The 24,183-nt window shown below is 39.6% G+C and overlaps 1 protein-coding gene across 9 annotated transcripts in view; it reads right to left on the reverse strand.

Annotated features, from left to right (window-relative positions):
* LOC139753406 (dual specificity protein phosphatase 3) overlaps positions 1-24,183 on the reverse strand; it is a 92,806-nt gene that overhangs the window by 60,456 nt on the left and 8,167 nt on the right. For 4 of the 9 annotated variants that reach the window (XM_071669871.1, XM_071669874.1, XM_071669877.1 and 1 more), the window contains exons 2-4: positions 21,274-21,523; positions 18,361-18,584; positions 16,489-18,157 (exon numbers count right to left, since the gene is read on the reverse strand). The exons of 2 other annotated variants lie outside the window; for them this stretch is intronic. In XM_071669871.1, the coding sequence (XP_071525972.1) occupies positions 17,955-18,157; positions 18,361-18,584; positions 21,274-21,431 (585 nt within the window). In that variant the 5' untranslated portion in view covers positions 21,432-21,523 and the 3' untranslated portion in view covers positions 16,489-17,954. Of the gene's footprint in view, positions 1-16,488; positions 18,158-18,360; positions 18,585-21,273; positions 21,548-24,183 lie in introns of those variants that run through there. 3 more of the 9 variants (XM_071669872.1, XM_071669875.1, XM_071669873.1) reach the window with 3 other exon arrangements.

Raw genomic sequence — 24,183 nt, forward strand, 5'->3', positions numbered from 1 at the left:
CTGGAAATCCTCCCTTCTTGTTTTTAATTTTCCAAAAGATGGAACAAAGAAGGGGGCCAAGTGAGGATATTCCCTCAAAGGCTCAGTCCTCTGTTCTTAACGCTATCTCGCTAACACAGGAAATATATATATATATCATATATTTAGAGGATGTGGTAGAGGATGTGTGGATCAGGTGTTTGCTTTGAAGAATGTATGTGAGAAATACTTAGAAAAGCAAATGGATTTGTATGTAGCATTTATGGATCTGGAGAAGGCATATGATAGAGTTGATAGAGATGCTCTGTGGAAGGTATTAAGAATATATGGTGTGGGAGGCAAGTTGTTAGAAGCAGTGAAAAGTTTTTATCGAGGATGTAAGGCATGTGTACGTGTAGGAAGAGAGGAAAGTGATCGGTTCTCAGTGAATGTAGGTTTGCGGCAGGGGTGTGTGATGTCTCCATGGTTGTTTAATTTGTTTATGGATGGGGTTGTTAGGGAGGTGAATGCAAGAGTTTTGGAAAGAGGGGCAAGTATGAAGTCTGTTGTGGATGAGAGAGCTTGGGAAGTGAGTCAGTTGTTGTTCGCTGATGATACAGCGCTGGTGGCTGATTCATGTGAGAAACTGCAGAAGCTGGTGACTGAGTTTGGTAAAGTGTGTGAAAAAAGAAAGTTAAGAGTAAATGTGAATAAGAGCAAGGTTATTAGGTACAGTAGGGTTGAGGATCAAGTCAATTGGGAGGTGAGTTTGAATGGAGCAAAACTGGAGGAAGTAAAGTGTTTTAGATATCTGGGAGTGGATCTGGCAGCGGATGGAACCATGGAAGCGGAAGTGGATCATAGGGTGGGGGAGGGGGCGAAAATCCTGGGAGCCTTGAAGAATGTGTGGAAGTCGAGAACATTATCTCGGAAAGCAAAAATGGCTATGTTTGAAGGAATAGTGGTTTCAACAATGTTGTATGGTTGCGAGGCGTGAGCTATGGATAGAGTTGTGCGCAGGAGGGTGGATGTGCTGGAAATGAGATGTTTGAGGACAATGTGTGGTGTGAGGTGGTTTGATCGAGTAAGTAACATAAGGGTAAGAGAGATGTGTGGAAATAAAAAGAGCGTGGTTGAGAGAGCAGAAGAGGGTGTTTTGAAATGGTTTGGGCACATGGAGAGAATGAGTGAGGAAAGATTGACCAAGAGGATATATGTGTCGGAGGTGGTGGGAACGAGGAGAAGTGGGAGACCAAATTGGAGGTGGAAAGATGGAGTGAAAAAGATTTTGTGTGATTGGGGCCTGAACATGCAGGAGGGTGAAAGGAGGGCAAGGAATAGAGTGAATTGGATCGATGTGGTATACCGGGGTTGACGTGCTGTCAGTGGATTGAATCAGGGCATGTGAAGTGTCTGGGGTAAACCATGGAAAGCTGTGTAGGTATGTATATTTGCGTGTGTGGACGTATGTATATACATGTGTATGGGGGGGGGTTGGGCCATTTCTTTCGTCTGTTTCCTTGCGCTACCTCGCAAACGCGGGAGACAGCGACAAAGTATAATAATAAAAAAAAAAAAATATATATATATACATCTATTTTTTTTGCTTTGTTGCTGTTTATATATATATATATATATATATATATATATATATATATATATATATATATATATATATATATATATATATATGTGGTGTTACCAGGTTTCACCTGCAAATGGTTAAACTGTGAAGGAAAAGTTACATTTGGTGAGGCTGTATCAGACAGAGTTCCGTCTTGCCAAAGACCTTCTCACTCCAAAAAAAGTCTATATTTCCCTGCCTTAGGCAGCAGAAGCCTTAAGAAAGAGGTACTGTGTAGCACCAGACTCTTCCACAGAAGTTAGTCCTGGAGTAATTATAAATCAATATATAGGTGTCAACAGGCTCTGCCTGCAAGAAGTTACACCAGATGTGAAAAGTTCCCTTTCGAAATGCTGTAGCAATGGAAGTAGAGTCCTATAAAAGAACATCTCCCTCCAAGGGAGTCTACGTTTCCCTGCAGCTGAAAACAATATAGCCTTAAGAAAGAGGCTCTGGGTAACACCAGGACTCTTTCACAGAATCTGGTCCTGAGATAACTATAAATAAGTAAAAATATATATCAATACTTTCTGCTCCAGGAGTCCCTCCTATCTTTATGAAACTAATGCAGCACCCAAGAAGCTGGCCATGTCCACTGGATGGCACCGTAGGTTGTAAAGGGTAGGGATGCTGTGTGTATGTGCCTATGTGGGGAGAGAGCAAGTCATCTGAGCAGTAAGTGTGTTTAATTGTCATTTTGGTTGGTGAATCATGGACATGAAAGGTCCTGTGTTTTTAACCTGTGTTTATAGTAATGTAGGGATGAATCATGTTCAGAGCACAGACAGGAAAGTGTGACTTATGTTTGTCTGACTGAGCTGGGATGGCACATGCTTAGTGCTTGTCAAATCATTTCAGTGTGCATGTGTTTTCAGTGTGAATTTGCTGGTGGTGTGGAGAATTGTGAGCAGAGGTTGCTGAAGTGTGATGCTGGATTAATCTTTTATTTCTGCTGAAGCTCAGTATCGTTAAATTTCACACTTACACAATACAGTAATACACAACTTCAATTTCATAAAAAGAAGCTCTGAATACTTGTAACTTGTTCCAAGTTTCTAAATTTTTCCAAGTTCATGTAGACAATATTACAAATGTATGCACGACTATAAAAACAAAAATTGGGCACCATGCTCAAACCTTGGCACAACACTTTAAAGAATTTGGGACGTGCTATAATTTCCTTGTCCTTTCCAATATAACAATGTAAATTTCAAGGTTGTACTATATCCAACCAGTTTTTCTACTCAGGTTGTTATAATTTGCTGATGTTGTCTTGTATCTTGTTCAGTTTCAATGCAGGTCATTTATTACACAGCAGAGGCATAACTAGAAGAAATGTTACAGAGGCAGCAAAGTATCAAAATTTGGCAATGTCTGCAATACCTGGATACAAATATCGAACTTATGCATGCCAAGGCAGTATCATTGTGTAAGACTATAAGTAAGTCTTGGTTTGCAGAATAACTTTTTAAGAATGGCATGGCTTGTGGTAAAGTGGTGCTTTGACTCATCCCTAGGAATCTCCTGACATGCACATCTGTGCCTCATGTGGAGGATATGTGGAGGTATTATGTTATATGAGGTGCTGAACTATCGGAATTTCACTGTATTCTCCCTTTTTATTTTCTACTTTCATAATGAAGTTGAATAAAAGATGCAAGACAAAGCATCTGACAGATGTTGCAACTTGATAAGACATACGGGTTGGATACTGCGCGTCATCTTAGTTGAGTATGGCATCTTAAAATCCATATTCTACAATATTAAGCTAAGTCTGTTTCCTTTATCTCCTGATGACAATTACAGGATTGGTCCCTTTGTCACATGACAATCTACAACCTTCCATATGTTTAAAACCCAGCTGATTTGGTTCCAAAAATAATTTGTAGATGACTAGCAGCCAACTGCCACTGCTGGGAAAAGTAATCATGTATCTCAGTCTCCCATAAAATGTTAGTCAAAGAGAATGCATGTACAGTACACCATTTGAGCAATGCCAGACTTATAAGCTCACTAATGTTGTTAGTTTTACAATAAACAATTTCTATGTTATTAGTCCTGATGTTTTTTGTGATAACAAAGTCAGTTGTTCATTTATTCACAGTAATAAAGTTCCGAATAAACAACATGTAAATACCTAAAAAACACATATGCAAATATGTAAAAGACATAATGCATGTAAAACCATACTTTGAAAAAATCAAATTGTGTAATGTGATTATGTGTATATAGAATGAAATCATGCCTGGATAACACAAATAATCATTGTATACTTACATGGATAAGGATCAAACTTGTTGCCAGTATAGGCCTTCCTCTATCCACTCAGCACCCTCCCACACTAACATATAGGAAAGTACATTAATCTCTTAGTTATTTTCCACAACAAAGTATAATGTGGATACACTCTGTAAGAATTTCCCATGTATGTGCATGAACCAGGTTTAAGAAGGTTGAAGTGGTTATGTCTGGAATTCTGCAGAAGAATTCAGACCTTGATCAAAGTGTTGAGCCAATTCAAGTATACTGTTCCTTTATCTTTAAAGTTTTTGCATAAATACGTAAAGTTACATGGAACAAAATTTCCTAAAATCTATATATCGGTAGTATACTAACAAAAATTACACTGAAATAATGAATTACAATACCCTGCAAGTGCAAATATATATATATGACCTGCAGTAAAGAAAACCCCACCTCTCCACAAACCATTAATCTAATAAACAGATGAGTATTTTCATATTTTCACTACTTAAAATATTTTCATGTGGGCTTACTTTTTTCTGCTGCAATTTCCTATAAAATGTATACAGCATGCAGAAAGCACTTTCTTTCCCAAATGATACAGTCTAGAATGAAAATATTAACATTTTGTGGGGAAGCTTCCACTCACTCAGTGTTTACAATCTTTCAGAAGGTCAGCGAGTTGCTGAATTTTACTTTACTGACAAATTTGCTGTCAGTGATCACAGAAAAAATACATCATGAAAATGCTTGAATGCATTTAGGAAAAATAACTTACAAACCACCGAAGTCTACTAAGTAGTGGCCAAAATGAAATTATTGTAACATGAAGGGTCCATCTCAAACAGATACAAAGTGAGCAATAAACTTGAAATACAAAATTGTACTGATAATCAATCTAACTGGGCCACATTCTGTCTTTCTCAAATTCCATTTCCATGGGATACCTGAATTCGCATGAGAAGTTACATTGATTTTCACCACAGAATGAAAAGAATGAGCAGAACATGTCTAGTTCACTGATAAGTATTTTGTTATGATTACATGAGGACTAAGGTTTGTCTCATAAATTTGGCCTTAAAGATAGATATACAGGTACTTTATTTGTAAGTTTAATGAGTTTAGTATAAGTGGAATACCTCATAACACAAAAATTATACTGTAAAAATTCTTCATTTTCTACCAGAATTTGAAGTCATGATTATGGTACCACGTTTACATGCTTTGGGTGTGTTTTTTTGCAAATATATAAATATATGTATATATATATATTTTTTCATATGTGATTACAGTTTCCCGCATTAGCAAGGTAGCACCAGAAACAGATAAAGGCCACATCCACTCATCCATTCTCTAGCTGACAATGTGTAATGCATCAAAACCACAGCTGTCAATCCACAATATGTGGGATATAGATATGGTCATGCAGAGGAGGGTGGATGTGTTGGATATGAGATATTTGAGGACAATATGTGGTGTGAGGTGGTTAGATCGAGTAAGTAATGAAAGGGTAAGAGAGATGTGTGGTAATAAAAAGAGTGTGGTTGAGAGAGCAGAAGAGGGTGTATTGAAATGGTTTCGTCACATGGAGAAAATGAGCGAGGAAATATTGACAAAGAGGATGTGTGTCAGAGGTGGAGGGAACAAGAAGTGGGAGACCAAATTGGAGGTGGAAGGATGGAGTGAAAAAGATTTTGAGCGATCGGGGCCTGAACATGCAGGAGGGTGAAAGGTGCACAAGGAACAGAGTGAATTGGAACAATGTGGTATACCAGGGTCGACGTGCTGTCAATGGATTGAACCACGGCATGTGAAGCATCTGGGGTCAACCATGGAAAGTTTTGTGGGCCTAGATGTGGAAAGGGAGCTGTGGTTTCAGTGCATTACATATGCCCTCAGACCATCTCTACTACTCACATACTTAAACTTGTGTAAATCTCTTTTTAACCAAGGCATTTCCAATCACCAGTCATTTTTCAGCACAAAAATCCACAAGCTTTTCAACATTTCCATTCACAACAGTGAATACCCTATGTACACCAATTATACACTCAACTGCCACATTACTCACTTTCACATTTAAATCATCCATCACTATGTGGTGTGAGGTGGTTTGATCCAGGAAGTAATGAAAGGGTAAGAGAGATGTGTGGTAATAAACAGTGTGGTTAAGAGAGCAGAAGAGGGTGTGTTGCAATGGTTTGGACATGTGGAGAGAATGAGTGAGGAAAGGTTGACCAAGAGGACATATGTGTCAGAAGTGGAGGAAACAAGGAGAAGCAGGAGACCAAATTGGAGGTGGAAAGATGGAGTGAAAAAGATTTTGAGTGATTGGGGCCTGGACATGAAGGAAGGTGAGAGGCATGCAAGGAATAGCGAATTGGAACAATGTGGTATACAGGGATCAACGTAATGTCAATGGACTGAATCAGGCCATGTGAAATGTCTGGGGTTAACCATGGTAAGGTCTGTAGGGCCTGGATGTGGATAGGGAGTTGTGGTTTTGGTGCAGGACACATGACAGCTTGAGACTGAGTGTAAATGAATGTGGCTTTTTCTATCTCTTTTCCTGGCACTACCTCACTGATGTAGAGGGTGACGATGGTGTATCCTGTGGAGCCCGGTGGTGCCAAGAATGGATAAAAGCAAGCAAGTATGAGTATGCGCATGTGTATATGTATATGGTTGTGTTTGTGTATGTATATGTAAGTTTATGTCGATATATATATATATATATATATATATATATATATATATATATATATATATATATATATATATATATATTATATATATATATATATATATGTGGAAGTGAATCATAGGGTGGGGGAGGGGGCGAAAATCCTGGGAGCCTTGAAGAATGTGTGGAACTCGAGAACATTATCTCGGAAAGCAAAAATGGGTATGTTTGAAGGAATAGTGGTTCCAACAATGTTGTATGGTTGCGAGGCGTGGGCTATGGATAGAGTTGTGCGCAGGAGGATGGGTGTGCTGGAAATGAGATGTTTGAGGACAATGTGTGGTGTGAGGTGGTTTGATCGAGTAAGTAACGTAAGGGTAAGAGAGATGTGTGGAAATAAAAAGAGCGTGGTTGAGAGAGCAGAAGAGGGTGTTTTGAAGTGGTTTGGGCACATGGAGAGAATGAGTGAGGAAAGATTGACCAAGAGGATATATGTGTCGGAGGTGGAGGGAACGAGGAGAAGAGGGAGACCAAATTGGAGGTGGAAGGATGGAGTGAAAAAGATTTTGTGTGATCGGGGCCTGAACATGCAGGAGGGTGAAAGGAGGGCAAGGAATAGAGTGAATTGGAGCGATGTGGTATACAGGGGTTGACGTGCTGTTGGTGGAGTGAATCAAGGCATGTGAAGCGTCTGGGGTAAACCATGGAAAGCTGTGTAGGTATGTATATTTGCGTGGGTGGACGTGTGTATGTACATGTGTATGGGGGGGGGTTGGGCCATTTCTTTCGTCTGTTTCCTTGCGCTACCTCGCAAACGCGGGAGACAGCGACAAAGTATAAAAAAAAAAAAAAAAAAAAAAAAATATATATATATATATATATATATATATATATATATATATATATATATATATATATATATATATATATATATATATATGTAAGTTTGTTGAGTATTCCTGGTAAATTATATGGGAGGGTATTGATTGAGAAGGTGAAGGCATGTACAGAGCATCAGATTGGGGAAGAGCAGTGTGGTTTCAGAAGTGGTAGAGGATGTGTGGATCAGGTGTTTGCTTTGAAGAATGTATGTGAGAAATACTTAGAAAAGCAAATGGATTTGTATGTAGCATTTATGGATCTGGAGAAGGCATATGATAAGAGTTGATAGAGATGCTCTGTGGAAGGTATTAAGAATATATGGTGTGGGAGGCAAGTTGTTAGAAGCAGTGAAAAGTTTTTATCGAGGATGTAAGGCATGTGTACGTGTAGGAAGAGAGGAAAGTGATTGGTTCTCAGTGAATGTAGGTTTGCGGCAGGAGTGTGTGATGTCTCCATGGTTGTTTAATTTGTTTATGGATGGGGTTGTTAGGGAGGTGAATGCAAGAGTTTTGGAAAGAGGGGCAAGTATGAAGTCTGTTGGGGATGAGAGAGCTTGGGAAGTGAGTCAGTTGTTGTTCGCTGATGATACAGCGTTGGTGGCTGATTCATGTGAGAAACTGCAGAAGCTGGTGACTGAGTTTGGTAAAGTGTGTGAAAGAAGAAAGTTAAGAGTAAATGTGAATAAGAGCAAGGTTATTAGGTACAGTAGGGTTGAGGGTCAAGTCAATTGGGAGGTAAGTTTGAATGGAGAAAAACTGGAGGAAGTAAAGTGTTTTAGATATCTGGGAGTGGATCTGGCAGCGGATGGAACCATGGAAGCGGAAGTGGATCATAGGGTGGGGGAGGGGGCGAAAATTCTGGGAGCCTTGAAGAATGTGTGGAAGTCAAGACCATTATCTCGGAAAGCAAAAATGGGTATGTTTGAAGGAATAGTGGTTCCAACAATGTTGTATGGTTGTGAGGCGTGGGCTATGGATAGAGTTGTGTGTAGGCGGATGGATGTGCTGGAAATGAGATGTCTGAGGACAATGTGTGGTGTGAGGTGGTTTGATAGAGTAAGTAACGTAAGGGTAAGAGAGATGTGTGGAAATAAAAAGAGCGTGGTTGAGAGAGCAGAAGAGGGTGTTTTGAAATGGTTTGGGCACATGGAGAGAATGAGTGAGGAAAGATTGACCAAGAGGATATATGTGTCGGAGGTGGAGGGAATGAGGAGAAGTGGGAGACCAAATTGGAGGTGGAAAGATGGAGAGAAAAAGATTTTGTGTGATCGGGGCCTGAACATGCAGGAGGGTGAAAGGAGGGCAAGGAATAGAGTGAATTGGATCGATGTGGTATACCGGGGTTGACGTGCTGTCAGTGGATTGAATCAGGGCATGTGAAGCGTCTGGGGTAAACCATGGAAAGTTGTGTAGGTATGTATATTTGCGTGTGTGGACGTATGTATATACATGTGTATGGGGGTGGGTTGGGCCATTTCTTTCATCTGTTTCCTTGCGCTACCTCGCAAACGCGGGAGACAGCAACAAAGCAAAAAAAAAAAAAAAAAAAATGTAAGTATATGTCGATATATATATATTTTTTTTTTTTTATACTTTGTCGCTGTCTCCCGCGTTTGCGAGGTAGCGCAAGGAAACAGACGAAAGAAATGGCCCAACCCCCCCCATACACATGTATATACATACGTCCACACACACAAATATACATACCTACACAGCTTTCCATGGTTTACCCCAGACGCTTCACATGCCTTGATTCAATCCACTGACAGCACGTCAACCCCGGTATACCACATCGCTCCAATTCACTCTATTCCTTGCCCTCCTTTCACCCTCCTGCATGTTCAGGCCCCGATCACACAAAATCTTTTTCACTCCATCTTTCCACCTCCAATTTGGTCTCCCTCTTCTCCTCGTTCCCTCCACCTCCGACACATATATCCTCTTGGTCAATCTTTCCTCACTCATTCTCTCCATGTGCCCAAACCACTTCAAAACACCCTCTTCTGCTCTCTCAACCACGCTCTTTTTATTTCCACACATCTCTCTTAACCTTACGTTACTCACTCGATCAAACCACCTCACACCACACATTATCCTCAAACATCTCATTTCCAGCACATCCATCCTCCTGCGCACAACTCTATCCATAGCCCACGCCTTGCAACCATACAACATTGTTGGAACCACTATTCCTTCAAACATACCCATTTTTGCTTTCCGAGATAATGTTCTCGACTTCCACACATTCTTCAAGGCCCCCAGAATTTTCACCCCCTCCCCCACCCTATGATCCACTTCCGCTTCCATGGTTCCATCCGCTGCCAGATCCACTCCCAGATATCTAAAACACTTCACTTCCTCCAGTTTTTCTCCATTCAAACTCACCTACCAATTGACTTGACCCTCAACCCTACTGTACCTAATAACCTTGCTCTTATTCACATTTACTCTTAACTTTCTTCTTCCACACACTTTACCAAACTCAGTCACCAGCTTCTGCAGTTTCTCACATGAATCAGCCACCAGCGCTGTATCATCAGCGAACAACAACTGACTCACTTCCCAAGCTCTCTCATCCACAACAGACTTCATACTTGCCCCTCTTTCCAAAACTCTTGCATTTACCTCCCTAACAACCCCATCCATAAACAAATTAAACAACCATGGAGACATCACACACCCCTGCCGCAAACCTACATTCACTGAGAACCAATCACTTTCCTCTCTTCCTACACGTACACATGCCTTACATCCTCGATAAAAACTTTTCACTGCTTCTAACAACTTTCCTCCCACACCATATATTCTTAATACCTTCCACAGAGCATCTCTATCAACTCTATCATATGCCTTCTCCAGATCCATAAATGCTACATACAAATCCATTTGCTTTTCTAAGTATTTCTCACATACATTCTTCAAAGCAAACACCTGATCCACACATCCTCTACCACTTCTGAAACCACACTGCTCTTCCCCAATCTGATGCTCTGTACATGCATTCACCCTCTCAATCAATACCCTCCCATATAATTTACCAGGAATACTCAACAAACTTATACCTCTGTAATTTGAGCACTCACTCTTATCCCCTTTGCCTTTGTACAATGGCACTATGCACGCATTCCGCCAATCCTCAGGCACCTCACCATGAGTCATACATACATCAAATAACCTTACCAACCAGTCAACAATACAGTCACCCCCTTTTTTAATAAATTCCACTGCAATACCATCCAAACCTGCTGCCTTGCCGGCTTTCATCATCCGCAAAGCTTTCACTACCTCTTCTCTGTTTACCAAATCATTTTCCCTAACCCTCTCACTTTGCACACCACCTCGACCAAAACACCCTATATCTGCCACTCTATCATCAAACACATTCAACAAACCTTCAAAATACTCACTCCATCTCCTTCTCACATCACCACTACTTGTTATCACCTCCCCATTTGCACCCTTCACTGAAGTTCCCATTTGCTCCCTTGTCTTACGCACTTTATTTACCTCCTTCCAGAACATCTTTTTATTCTCCCTAAAATTTAATGATACTCTCTCACCCCAACTCTCATTTGCCCTTTTTTTCACCTCTTGCACCTTTCTCTTGACCTCCTGTCTCTTTCTTTTATACATCTCCCACTCAATTGCATTTTTTCCCTGCAAAAATCGTCCAAATGCCTCTCTCTTCTCTTTCACTAATACTCTTACTTCTTCATCCCACCACTCACTACCCTTTCTAATCAACCCACCTCCCACTCTTCTCATGCCACAAGCATCTTTTGCGCAATCCATCACTGATTCCCTAAATACATCCCATTCCTCCCCCACTCCCCTTGCTTCCATTGTTCTCACCTTTTTCCATTCTGTACTCAGTCTCTCCAGGTACTTCCTCACACAGGTCTCCTTCTCAAGCTCACTTACTCTCACCACCCTCTTCACCCCAACATTCACTCTTCTTTTCTGAAAACCCATACAGATCTTCACCTTAGCCTCCACAAGATAATGATCAGACATCCCTCCAGTTGCACCTCTCAGCACATTAACATCCAAAAGTCTCTCTTTCGCACGCCTGTCAATTAACACGTAATCCAATAACGCTCTCTGGCCATCTCTCCTACTTACATAAGTATACTTATGTATATCTCGCTTTTTAAACCAGGTATTCCCAATCATCAGTCCTTTTTCAGCACATAAATCTACAAGCTCTTCACCATTTCCATTTACAACACTGAACACCCCATGTATACCAATTATTCCCTCAACTGCCACATTACTCACCTTTGCATTCAAATCACCCATCACTATATATGTTTATTCATTTATTTATTTTGCTTTGTCGCTGTCTCCTGCGTTAGCGAGGTAGCGCAAGGAAACACATGAAAGAATGGCCTAACCCACCCACATACACATGTACATACATACACGTCCATACAAGCAAATATACATACCTGTACATCTCAATGTATACATATATATATACACACACAGACATATACATATATACACATGCACATGATTCATACTGTCTGCCTTTATTCGTTCCCATTGCCACCTCGCCACACATGAAATAACAACCCCCTACCCCCTCATGTGCACAAGGTAGTGCTAGGAAAAAACAACAAAGGCCACATTCGTTCACACTCAGTCTCTAGCTGTCATGTAATAATGCACCGAAACCACAGCTCCCTTTCCACATCCAGGCCCCACACAACTTTCCATGGTTTACCCCAGACGCTTCACATGCCCTGGTTCAATCCACTGACAGCACGTCGACCCCGGTATACCACATCGTTCCAATTCACTCTATTCCTTGCACGCCTTTCACCCTCCTGCATGTTCAGGCCCCAATCACTCAAAATCTTTTTCACTCCATCTTTCCACCTCCAATTTGGTCTCCCACTTCTCCTCCTTCCCTCCACCTCTGACACACATATCCTCTTGGTCAATCTTCCCTCACTCATTGTCTCCATGTGACCAAACCATTTCAAGACACCCTCTTCTGCTCTCTCAACCACACTCTTTTTATTACCACACATCTCTCTTACCCTATTATTACTTACTCGATCAAACCACCTCACACAACATATTGTCCTCAAACATCTCATTTCCAGCACATCCACCCTCCTCCGCACAACTCTATCCATAGCCCATGCCTCGCAACCATATATCATTGTTGGAACCACTATTCCTTCAAACATACCCATTTTTGCTTTCCAAGATAATGTTCTCGACTTCCACACATTCTTCAACGCTCCCAGAACTTTCGCCCCCTCCCCCACCCTATGATTCACTTCCGCTTCCATGGTTCCATCCGCTGCCAAATCCACTCCTAGATATCTAAAACACTTCACTTCCTCCAGTTTTTCTCCATTCAAACTTACCTCCCAACTGACTTGTCCCTCAACCCTACTGTACCTAATAACCTTGCTCTTATTCACATTTACTCTCAGCTTTCTTCTCTCACACACTGTGCCAAACTCAGTCACCAGCTTCTGCAGTTTCCCACACAAATCAACCACCAGCACTGTATATATATATATATATATATATATATATATATATATATATATATATATATATATATATATATATATATATATATATATCTTTCTTTTCTTTCATACTATTCGCCATTTCCCACATTAGCGAGGTAGCGTTAAGAACAGAGGACTGGGCCTTTGAGGAAATATCCTCACCTGGCCCCCTTCTCTGTTCCTTCTTTTGGAAAAAAAAAAAAAAAATGAGAGGGGAGGATTTCCAGCCCCCCGCTCCCTTCCCTTTTAGTCGCCTTCTACGACACGCAGGGAATACGTGGGAAGTATTCTTTCTCCCCTATCCCCAGGGATATATATATATATATATATATATATATATACTGAGAAAAGCAAATGGATTTGTATGTAGCATTTATGGAACTGGAGAAGGCATATGATAGAGTTGATAGAGATGCTCTGTGGAAGGTATCAAGAATATATGATGTGGGAGGCAAGTTGTTAGAAGCAGTGAAAAGTTTTTATCGAGGATGTAAGGCATGTGTACGTGTAGGAAGAGAGGAAAGTGATTGGTTCTCAGTGAATGTAGGTTTGCAGCAGGGGTGTGTGATGTCTCCATGGTTGTTTAATTTGTTTATGGATGGGGTTGTTAGGGAGTTGAATGCAAGAGTTTTGGAAAGAGGGGCAAGGATGAAGTCTGTTGTGAATGAGAGAGCTTGGGAAGTGAGTCAGTTGTTGTTCGCTGATGATACAGTGCTGGTGGCTGATTCATGTGAGAAACTGCAGAAGCTGGTGACTGAGCTTGGTAAAGTGTGTGAGAGAAGAAAGGCAAGAGTAAATGTGAATAAGAGCAAGGTTATTAGGTACAGTAGGGTTGAGAGTCAAGTCAATTGGGAGGTAAGTTTGAATGGAGAAAAACTGGAGGAAGTGAAGTGTTTTAGATATCTGGGAGTGGACCTGGCAGCGGATGGAACCATGGAAGCAGAAGTGAATCATAGGGTGGGGGAGGGGGCGAAAATCCTGGGAGCCTTGAAGAATGTGTGGAAGTCGAGAACATTATCTCGGAAAGCAAAAATGAGTATGTTTGAAGGAATAGTGGTTCCAACAATGTTGTATGATTGTGAGGAGTGGGCTATGGATAGAGTTGTGCGGAGGAGGACGGATGTGCTGGAAATGAGATGTTTGAGGACAATGTGTGGTGTGAGGTGGTTTGATCGAGTAAGTAATGTAAGGGTAAGAGAGATGTGTGGAAATAAAAAGAGCGTGGTTGAGAGAGCAGAAGAGGGTGTTTTGAAATGGTTTGGGCACATGGAGAGAATGAGTGAGGAAAGATTGACCAAGAGGATATATGTGTCGGAGGTGGAGGGAACGAGGAGAAGTGGGAGACCAAATTGGAGGTGGAAAGATGGAGTGAAAAAGATTTTGAGTGATCGGGGCCTGAACATGCAGGAGGGTGAAAGGCGGGCAAGGAATAGAGTGAATTGGATCGATGTGGTATACCGGGGTTGACGTGCTGTCAGTGGATTGAATCAGGGCATGTGAAGCATCTGGGGTAAACCATGGAAAGTTGTGTGGGGCCTGGATGTGGAAAGGGAGCTGTGGTTTCGGGCATTATTGTATGACAGCTAGAGACTGAGTGTGAACGAATGGGGCCTTTGTTGTCTTTTCCTAGCGCTACCTCGCACACATGAGGGGGGAGGGGGATGGTATTCCATGTGTGGCGAGGTGGCGATGGGAATGAATAAAGGCAGACAGTGTGAATTGTGTGCATGGGTATATATGTATGTGTCTGTGTGTGTATATATATGTGTACATTGAGATGTATAGGTATGTATATTTGCGTGTGTGGACGTGTATGTATATACATGTGTATGGGGTTGGGTTGGGCCTTTTCTTTTGTCTGTTTCCTTGTGCTACCTCGCAAACGCGAGAGACAGCGACAAAGCAAAATAAATAAATAAATATATATATATGTTATCCCTGGGGATAGGGGAGAAAGAATACTTCCCATGTATTCCCTGCGTGTCGTAGAAGGTGACTAAAAGGGGAGGGAGCGGGGGGCTGGAAATCCTCCCCTCTCACTTTTTTTTTAATTTTCCAAAAGAGGGAACAGAGAAGGGGCCCAGGTGAGGATATTCCCTCAAAGGCCTAGTCCTCTGTTCTCAACGCTACCTCGCTAATGCGGGAAATGGCGAATAGTATGAAAAGAAAAAATATATATGTATGTATATGAAAGGATATGTACATGTATGTAAACATGAGTGGATGGGTCTTTCTGTCTGTTTTCTGGCGCTACCTCACTGATGTGGGAAATGGCAATCAAGTTAGAAAAAAAAATACACATGCATATACATATGTACGCACATACACGTATATATACAAGCCAAAGGACCCTTTTTGTGGGACTTCTACAAGTTCAAGGACAAATTATATATTATCCTTATAATTATCATTATTATTGCATATAATCCTAAAATACCATTTACGGTGCTCCTGCAGCTTCAAGGTCAGGCTACAATTTGAAGCAAGAAAATGGTGGATTCCTTTGAAGTGAGAAGTTCCTTGATGAGATTGTACTCCTTTTCATCCACTGATAATGATACAGCCTTAATGAAGATGACTTTCCAAGTGCCATGTAACCACTATATACATATGCACACTGGGGGAAAAGAATACTGCCAGCATATCTCGTGTGTGTCACAGAAGACGACTAAGAGGAGGTGGCAGCAGGTGGCTCGAAAACCTCCCCTCCACTCCAGTGCTACTTTCCAAAAAAAGGAACAGAAGAGCCACTAAAGGATTTTGTTCCTCTATAGCTGTCATCTGTTCTAGACACTACCTAATTCACATGGGATGTAGCAAATTTGTATGAAAGAAAAAAGAAAGAAATGAGATATATAAATATATATACATACATATTTGCTTATAACCATGAGCAGAAATGAAGCACAATAAGTACTGAGTGCACTTTCGAGCAAATTACATCTTCAGGGGATATAGAGAAATGATATGGAAGATTCTCATCTCTACATCTCCCACAAAGATGTAATTTACACGAACGTGCACTTGAGACTTGCAGTGTTTTATTTTTCCTTGTGGTTATCAGCAAATACTAGATATACACAATGCTTTTATATTAACATTTGTCAACTATATGATTCTGATCATCAGGAAATACTGCTAATATTAGAGACATAAACTTGCAGTACTGTATACTTATTGTATAGAAAATGTATTCACCACATTTCAAGTTCAATATACCTTATGCTATACAGACGTAGTAAGATAACCCTAAAAATATCTGAATCACTTATAAGTCTACCATCATATGTAAGAATGGATCTACAATTAATTAAGAATGCCACTGTTGTTAATCTTTATCCATATTTTTCTGGGATATATCCCTCATACTCAGCACCCATAATATTGCAGTGCATTGTATTAGTTGAGCAATCTGATGGAAGAATGTGATGTATGATGAGATCTCACAGGCTATGGCTGTGCAAATAGTTAATGCATAGCCTAAGCTAACATGCTGTGGGGAGGGTATTGAGCATGTGCCTCACAGAATTTTTAGGTATCATTGTATCAAATATATTCTCTACAGTCACTGATATCTTTATCTGAATGTTTTGTTACACTTAGGATCTGTTGTTAAGCTCATAGGTATACAGGCATGGATTACAGGTTAATGAGGAAACGGAAAAGGGTTAAATAAGGGGTCTGAGAACCAAAGACATAATTTCTTTAAAAACAAAATCACATACTCCTATTCAACCAAGACACTAAGGACCTGAACCTCAACCTTTCATGAATGCACACGCAATGTATTGTAACTATTGTTAGTACTTCATAAGGACATTATGCTACTGACAAAACTCTCACTGAACATCAATTCAGCAATATCAGTGATGAAAAAGCAATTACAAATACTGCCCCATTTAGTCAACTCATAAGGCATATGCTATACAGTTATGTTAAAGTTATGGGCTAAATGCTAATGCAAGACAACTAATGTGTATTTCTGTGTGTATAGTAACAACCTACTGAAACCCGGGAAATATCACAGGATTGTGACCCAAATGAAGTTTGGGGGTTGGTGGAGTTAGAAGGAACCTGACATGAGGGCACAGCCAATGCTTTTCTCACCAATAATTAAATATATCATTAATCACGAGGAAAACTCACACACCAGCTCTTACTACTTTCTTTACAAATACATGCAAAAGAAATAACACTCTATTACTGCATACCCTGCAAGCTTTCTTCAAGTTTTAAATAAGGATAACCAGTGTTACAACCACAGTAATATCCAAACAATTCTGTTTTTGCACATCTTCAAATCCTAATTTTGCCACAGCCACATGGAAATAGAATGAAACATCATTTTAAGACAAGTACTGACTAGAGTCGCAAAATAATTCATCTAACATCCTGCACGGTAGGATGCAAAAATAAAAAATATTTCAAAACAGTCCCACAAAAGTAGAAAATACCTGACAACTATATACATATAAGGGATAATATCAAATCAGGATAATAATCTTTGATATAACTAACTTCTATCATAATTTGAAAGTTCTAACATTTTCTTCCACATTTTCAACAAAGCATATGAGTTTTCTTTCAATAATGAAGTTAAATGTACTTGTATTCGAAGATAATACTCTGGATCATAGGATTTAAACAGATACAAAATATACTCCAAACATGTGGATCTTATGGTGGAAAAGTCATCAATAAAAAATTTCTCTTCATATTTCTTGATCATCAACACATACTTTAACGTGATTCTTTAATTTCTTTAATATAATCTCCTTTATTAAATCTAAATAAAATAATGTAATAGGAACTTCCTGCAATCTTACAAAATGTTTCATCGAGCTAAATGTAAAATATATATGTGAGATTTCAGTAATTTTCTGTAATCATACATTTATATCAGCTTTATGAACCTGATGTAGCAAAACAAAATTTCAAAATAGAGAAAAATATCAATATCTTATTTCTGTTTATTAAAAAAATTGAAAAAAAAGGACATTTTCAAAGGATATGAAATCTGCTTTGTCAAACTAAAGCTCTCCTCGTTCCTTGCGCAGTTTGTTATCAAATTCTGCTAACTGACTGAGGAACCCATCATTTGGATATATGGCCCTATTCTTACGGATGGTCTGTATTGCTTCAACAGCAGACATATTGCGTTTCATCATAAGAAAAGCACAGGAAATTGTGGCAGAACGAGAAATACCCATGAAGCAGTGGACCAGCACTTTTCCTATAAAGAAAAAAGTTACATGACTTGTAGACATTATACTATGTTTAGTAAACTACTTTCAACACTAATAAATAATCTTCGGCCTCTAAATGGATATATTTTTGTTTCTAAATCTCCTTTCAATTTTACATCAATTCTACATAAAATTTTCAATATATTATCACTCTTTACATGACTTAAGGCTGGAGAATTAGTGCCCTCACCTCCACTTGAGAGAGCATCATCAATAAACTGTGCTCCACTATCAAAAAACTGAGTTATGTTGGCTGATGGGACATCAAGAAGCTTCATGCCTAAGTACTTGATGTTAGCATCTTTATAAAATTCAGCATCAGTATCCACAGAGGCAAATTTATTACCCTGTGCAGTATTCAAGACATGGGTTATGCCAACCCTCAGCAAGTAGTCCTTCTTCTTGGCTGCTGCACTGAAAAATCATATAAACATTATTAAAGGAAGAAAAAAAAATGTAAGCACAATGGTCAAATAGCCAACATACTATGTAGTAATGGTGTGTGTGCAGCATTTATGGTTCTCAAAAAGGGAAGCTTCACAGAAAATTAATGGGAAATGTGTTGAAACGGAATACTAAGAAGACCACACAAGGGAGATAGCAGTTCCTGTACAGAAACAGATGTAAACGATCTAGTGATAACATCATAAATGGCAAGTCATAAGTTCGTATATCTGTCCGTTTATTTGTCTGTCTGCCTTTCAAAATATCTACCTATCTACATATATATATGTATTTATCCATCATCAACTCTGATTCCATTTCAAAGGAAAGGATTGGGTACATAATGCCTCTCAAATCACCCATAAAAGTACAGTAATGATCATCTACACATTCATAAAAGAAATTGTCAAATAACAAAAGTTTATACAAGAGTGGTTCACATCTTCCAGACAATCTGGGTTGCAAAGGAAGGGACCGAGATGGATCAAAATCTGAAGCAAAGTCTATGGGTTGGGAGGAATACTATACATCAAGTGTTGCTTCTCTATGATTCACTGTGAAACCCATGATCAAAATACAAAAAGAACATAATATTTGTGCTTAACTATCAAATGTTAGTCACATCTCAAACATATTCATGTTTTGGAGGTAAATGATAAATTGCATATCTCTGAATTCACAAATAGTGAGCTTATTTTAGAAAGAGGAAGGCCAGTGCCTTGCAAAACACCCATCTTTGCTCTTACAGACATTAACTTATCCTTCTACTTATTCTTTAGCATTCCTAAGACCATAACCCACTTTTCCACCCAGTGACACTTCAACCCTGAAGATTCAAGCCACTATCATACTCATTGGTAAATACCAAAAGCACACCATTTCCTCCATGTCTTCCCATTTAGACTCACACTTAAGTGGTCCCATCTCACTTTTATACCATGCCTCATTATTCTTAACATTCTTCACCTTTTTTCTTTCAGGCACTTACAGTACAAGTCAAAACAACAATTTCTCTCTTGAGTGCCACCAGAGCCATATCACCCCCAAACAGGAAAAGATTTACTTCCTTTGCATTTCACATATTGTAGACCTGCTCTTAGTTTCATAATCCCCACTTCTACCTCCCACACCATCCCATCCATAAAGACTAAACAGCCATGATGAAATAACACATCTTTAAAGTAGACATGGGAGGTGTATGTGGTGTGTTTGGGATGGGAAAGGAAGCAAAGTGCATGAGTCATGGCTAATGGGATGGTAAAAAGGCAAGAGGAAATGGAAGCCTTGTACAAGATGAAATGTAGTGAAGTATCAGGAATGATTTGACTGCAAATGAATTTCTTTAGAAAGGGGATGATGATGATGATAATGACCGCTTCATCTGACTGTTTGATGTGTGTATAGCTCTTGGTGAGGTACATGAGGAATGGCAGACCATATGTACAGTGCCCTGGTTTAGAAGCAAGGACAAAAATGAATATCCACACCATAGAAACATCAGTCTGTTGAGTATAAATGGTAAGATATGTTTTTGAGTGGTGACTGAGAAGATTGGAGCAGTAGTGACTGAGAAGACTGGAGCAGTAAACTGTGGAGGAGTGATAAGATTTCAGGACATACCAAGAATGTGTGAACCAAGTGTCTGCTTTGAAGAATACGTGCAAAAATTTACTTGGAGAAAGACAAAGACTCGTATTTAGTGACCTCTAATCTGGAGTGGCATGTGAAAGGGTTGACAGAGATGCTTTATGAAATCTATGGATGTCTGAAGTAAATGGGAAGTTGCCAAATGCAATAAAGACATTTTACTATGAAAGTACTGAAAGTGTTCTTAAATCTGTGTAGCTTCAACACTACTATATTTGAATACACACTCTTTAAGGATGCTTATCCTTATGTCATATTCTGGACTCAGCAACTTTAGTCAAATCTGCTATGCCCCAGTCTTAACCTCTAACCTTACAGTGGAAGGGTCTCATATTTTATAAGGCTAAATTTTGTTTCATGTCATGATGCTCTGTCTCTTTTAATTGGTTTGATTAAATGGAAGAATCACAATAAAACTGATACAGTACAAAAGTGACTATAGAATCTGTCCTAAAGACATGTGCTCATAAGAGACAACATGGCTCAAACTTTAGACTGGTATATGATACATGAGACACTAATGCTACTTGAGTAAATAAAGTATTGTGATACTAAAAAAGAAAAATCTTAAAGTAATATTATCTAAATATATCATATATAGAAGATTAACAGTGTCTTACAATTTAAGGTATGAAGAATATGTTCAGCTAGTTTGCTGTCCTTCAAACTAAGACATGTAATGGAATATCAAGGCAGTAATAAAAAGAAATAAAATCAGTAGCAATGAGAAGCGTACGTTAACTGAATAGCAGAATGCCACCAGTAGAAAAAGACCATGGTAAACTAACCAGCTGGAATTATGTTTGTTACGTGGAATATAGTAACCTTTACACCTTCCATAAACAATCAAAAGCTCTCATATTTCATGATGTGTAAGCAAGGCACAAAGCAAAGATCACTATCAGAATATAGATTTTTCTAAATACAAGAGCAAAAAATAATTTTAAGTCATCAGCCATAATTTCTACCGTAAAATTAATAACACTGGGCACAAAGTGGCATTAATACTTACATGTCACCAATGAAGAGTCCTGGGTAGCACTCATCCATACACACCCCACAGCGGAATACTTTATCTTCATGTCCAGGTAATGGCTTAATAACTGGTTCTATTTGTTGTAAGGCAGTAAGGAGATCTCTAGCACTTGTCAGCCTTGGGGAGTTTGCCATTGTGATGGAAGATTAGCTTTCTGTCCAAGTCGATCCTTCAACTGCTGTTGCTACCTCAAAGCTTATTCCTTGCCAGTCAATATTCCTAGCTACTATAAAAGATCTTAAAATAACTCCTCCAAGTTCAAATTAAAAGATTTTAAAGGAGTAATTTTTTTCTTTAAAACGTAAAAAATCACAATTTTTTTTCTAGTGTAATGAAATATTCACCAATTAAGTATCACCTGTTTCAGTCCATCGTTCAGGTCTTTTACAGTATCAGTAAATTCTTCATATCAAACAGAGGCATTCTTTTCTTTTTCATCAGTACAAAAGTGTACAATAGCGAAACAAATATTCAAAGTGGAAAGATAAGCCACTCAAATGCTAAAATATTACCACTGACCCAAGATTATTATCAGGGTTTATTAATATGATACCTGGAATAATACTTGGTACTCTAAATTCGACTCCTTCCTATAAACCCCTAAGCTAGTTAAAGTATGAAGTGAGTCACCCAGTTTATGGTGAAATTAGAACTAACTATATGTTATATTTATATTATACTTTGTTGCTGTCTCCCGCGTTAGTAAGGTAGCGCAAGGAAACAGACGAAAGAATGGCCCAACCTACCCACATACACATGTATACACATACAACTCCACACACAGCACATATACATACCTATACATCTCAACGTATACATATATATACACACCCAGACATATACATATATACACATGTACATAATTCATACCGACTGCCCTTATTCATTCCCATCGCCACCCCGCCACACATAAAATGACAACCCCTTCCCCTCGCATGTGCGCGAGGTAGCGCTAGGAAAAGACGACAAAGGCCACATTTGTTAACACTCAGTCTCTAGCTGTCATGTATAATGCACCGAAACCACAGCTCCCTTTCCACATCCAGGCCCCACAAAGCTTTCCATGGTTTACCCCAGATGCTTCACATGCCCTGGTTCAATCCACTGACAGCACATCAACCCCGGAATACCACATCGTTCCAATTCACTCTATTCCTTGCACACCTTTCACCCTCCTGCATGTTCAGGCCCTGATCACTCAAAATCTTTTCCACTCCATCTTTCCACCCCTAATTTGGTCTCCCACTTCTCCTCGTTCCCTCCAACTCTGACACATATATCCTCTTTGTCACTCTTTCCTCACTCATTCTCTCCATGTGACAAAACCATTTCAAAACACCCTCTTCTGCTCTCTCAACCACACTCTTTTTATTACCACACATCTCTCTTACAGTTTCATTACTTACTCGATCAAACCACCTCACACCACATACCGTCCTCAAACATCTCATTTTCAGCACATCAACCCTCCTCCGTACAACTCTATCTATAGCCCACGCCTCGCAACCATATAACATTGTTGGAACCACTATTCCTTCAAATATACCCATTTTTGCTTTCCAAGATAATGTTCTTGACTTCCACACACTTTTTCAACGCTCCTAGAACTTTCACCCCCTCCCCCACCCTATGATTCACTTCCGCTTCCATGGTTCCATCTGCTACCAAATCCACTTCCAGATATCTAAAACACTTCACTTCCTCCAGTTTTTCTCCATTCAAACTTACCTCCCAATTGACTTGTCCCTCAACCCTACATTACCTAATAACCTTGCTCTTATTCACATTTACTCTCAGCTTTCTTCTTTCACACACTTTACCAAAGTTAGTCATCCGCTTCTGCAGTTTCTCCCCCGAATCAGCCACCAGTGCTGTATCATCAGCGAACAACAACTGACTCACTTCCCAAGCTCTCTCATCCACAACAGACTTCATACTTGCCCCTCTTTCCAAAACTATCGCATTCACCTCCCTAACAACCCCATCCATAAACAAATCAAACAGCCATGGAGACATCACGCACCCCTGCCGCAAACCAACATTCCCTGAGAACTAATCACTTTCCTCTCTTCCTACACGTACACATGCCTTACATCCTTGATAAAAACTTTTCCCTGCTTCTAACAACTTACCTCCCACACCATATAATCTTAATACCTTCCATAGAGCATCTCTATCAACTCTATCATATGCCTTCTCCAGATCCAAACATGCTACAAACAAATCCATTTTGCTTTTCAAAGTATTTCTCACATACATTTTTCAATGCAAATACCTGATCCACATATCTTCTACCACTTCTGAAACCACACTGCTCTTCCCCAATCTGATGCTCTGTACATGCCTTCACCCTCTCAATCAATATCCTTCCATATAATTTCCCAGGAATACTCAACAAACTTATACCTCTGTAATTTGAGCACTCACTCTTATCCCCTTTGCCTTTGTTAAATGGCACTATGCAAGCATTCTGACAGTCCTCAGGCACCTCACCATGAGTCATACATACATTAAATAACATTACCACCAGTCAACAATACAGTCACCCCCTTTTTTAATGAATTCCACTGCAATACCATCCAAACCCGCTGCCTTGCCGGCTTTCATCTTCCGCAAAGCTTTTACTACCTCTTCTCTGTTTACCAAATCATTCTCCCTAACCCTCTCACTTTGCACACCACCTCAACCAAAACACCCTATATCTGCCACTCTATCATCAAACACATTCAACAAACCTTCAAAATACTCACTCCATCTCCTTCTCACATCACCACTACTTGTTATCACTTTCCCATTAGCCCCCTTCAATGTTGTTCCCATCTAATTTGTGCAAGTCCCAAATGAGCTATGGTAATTCATTATCAACAAAGAGGCCATTAACCCACT

This window comes from Panulirus ornatus, chromosome 14, assembly GCF_036320965.1.
Source record: "Panulirus ornatus isolate Po-2019 chromosome 14, ASM3632096v1, whole genome shotgun sequence".
Classification (NCBI taxonomy): domain Eukaryota; kingdom Metazoa; phylum Arthropoda; class Malacostraca; order Decapoda; family Palinuridae; genus Panulirus; species Panulirus ornatus.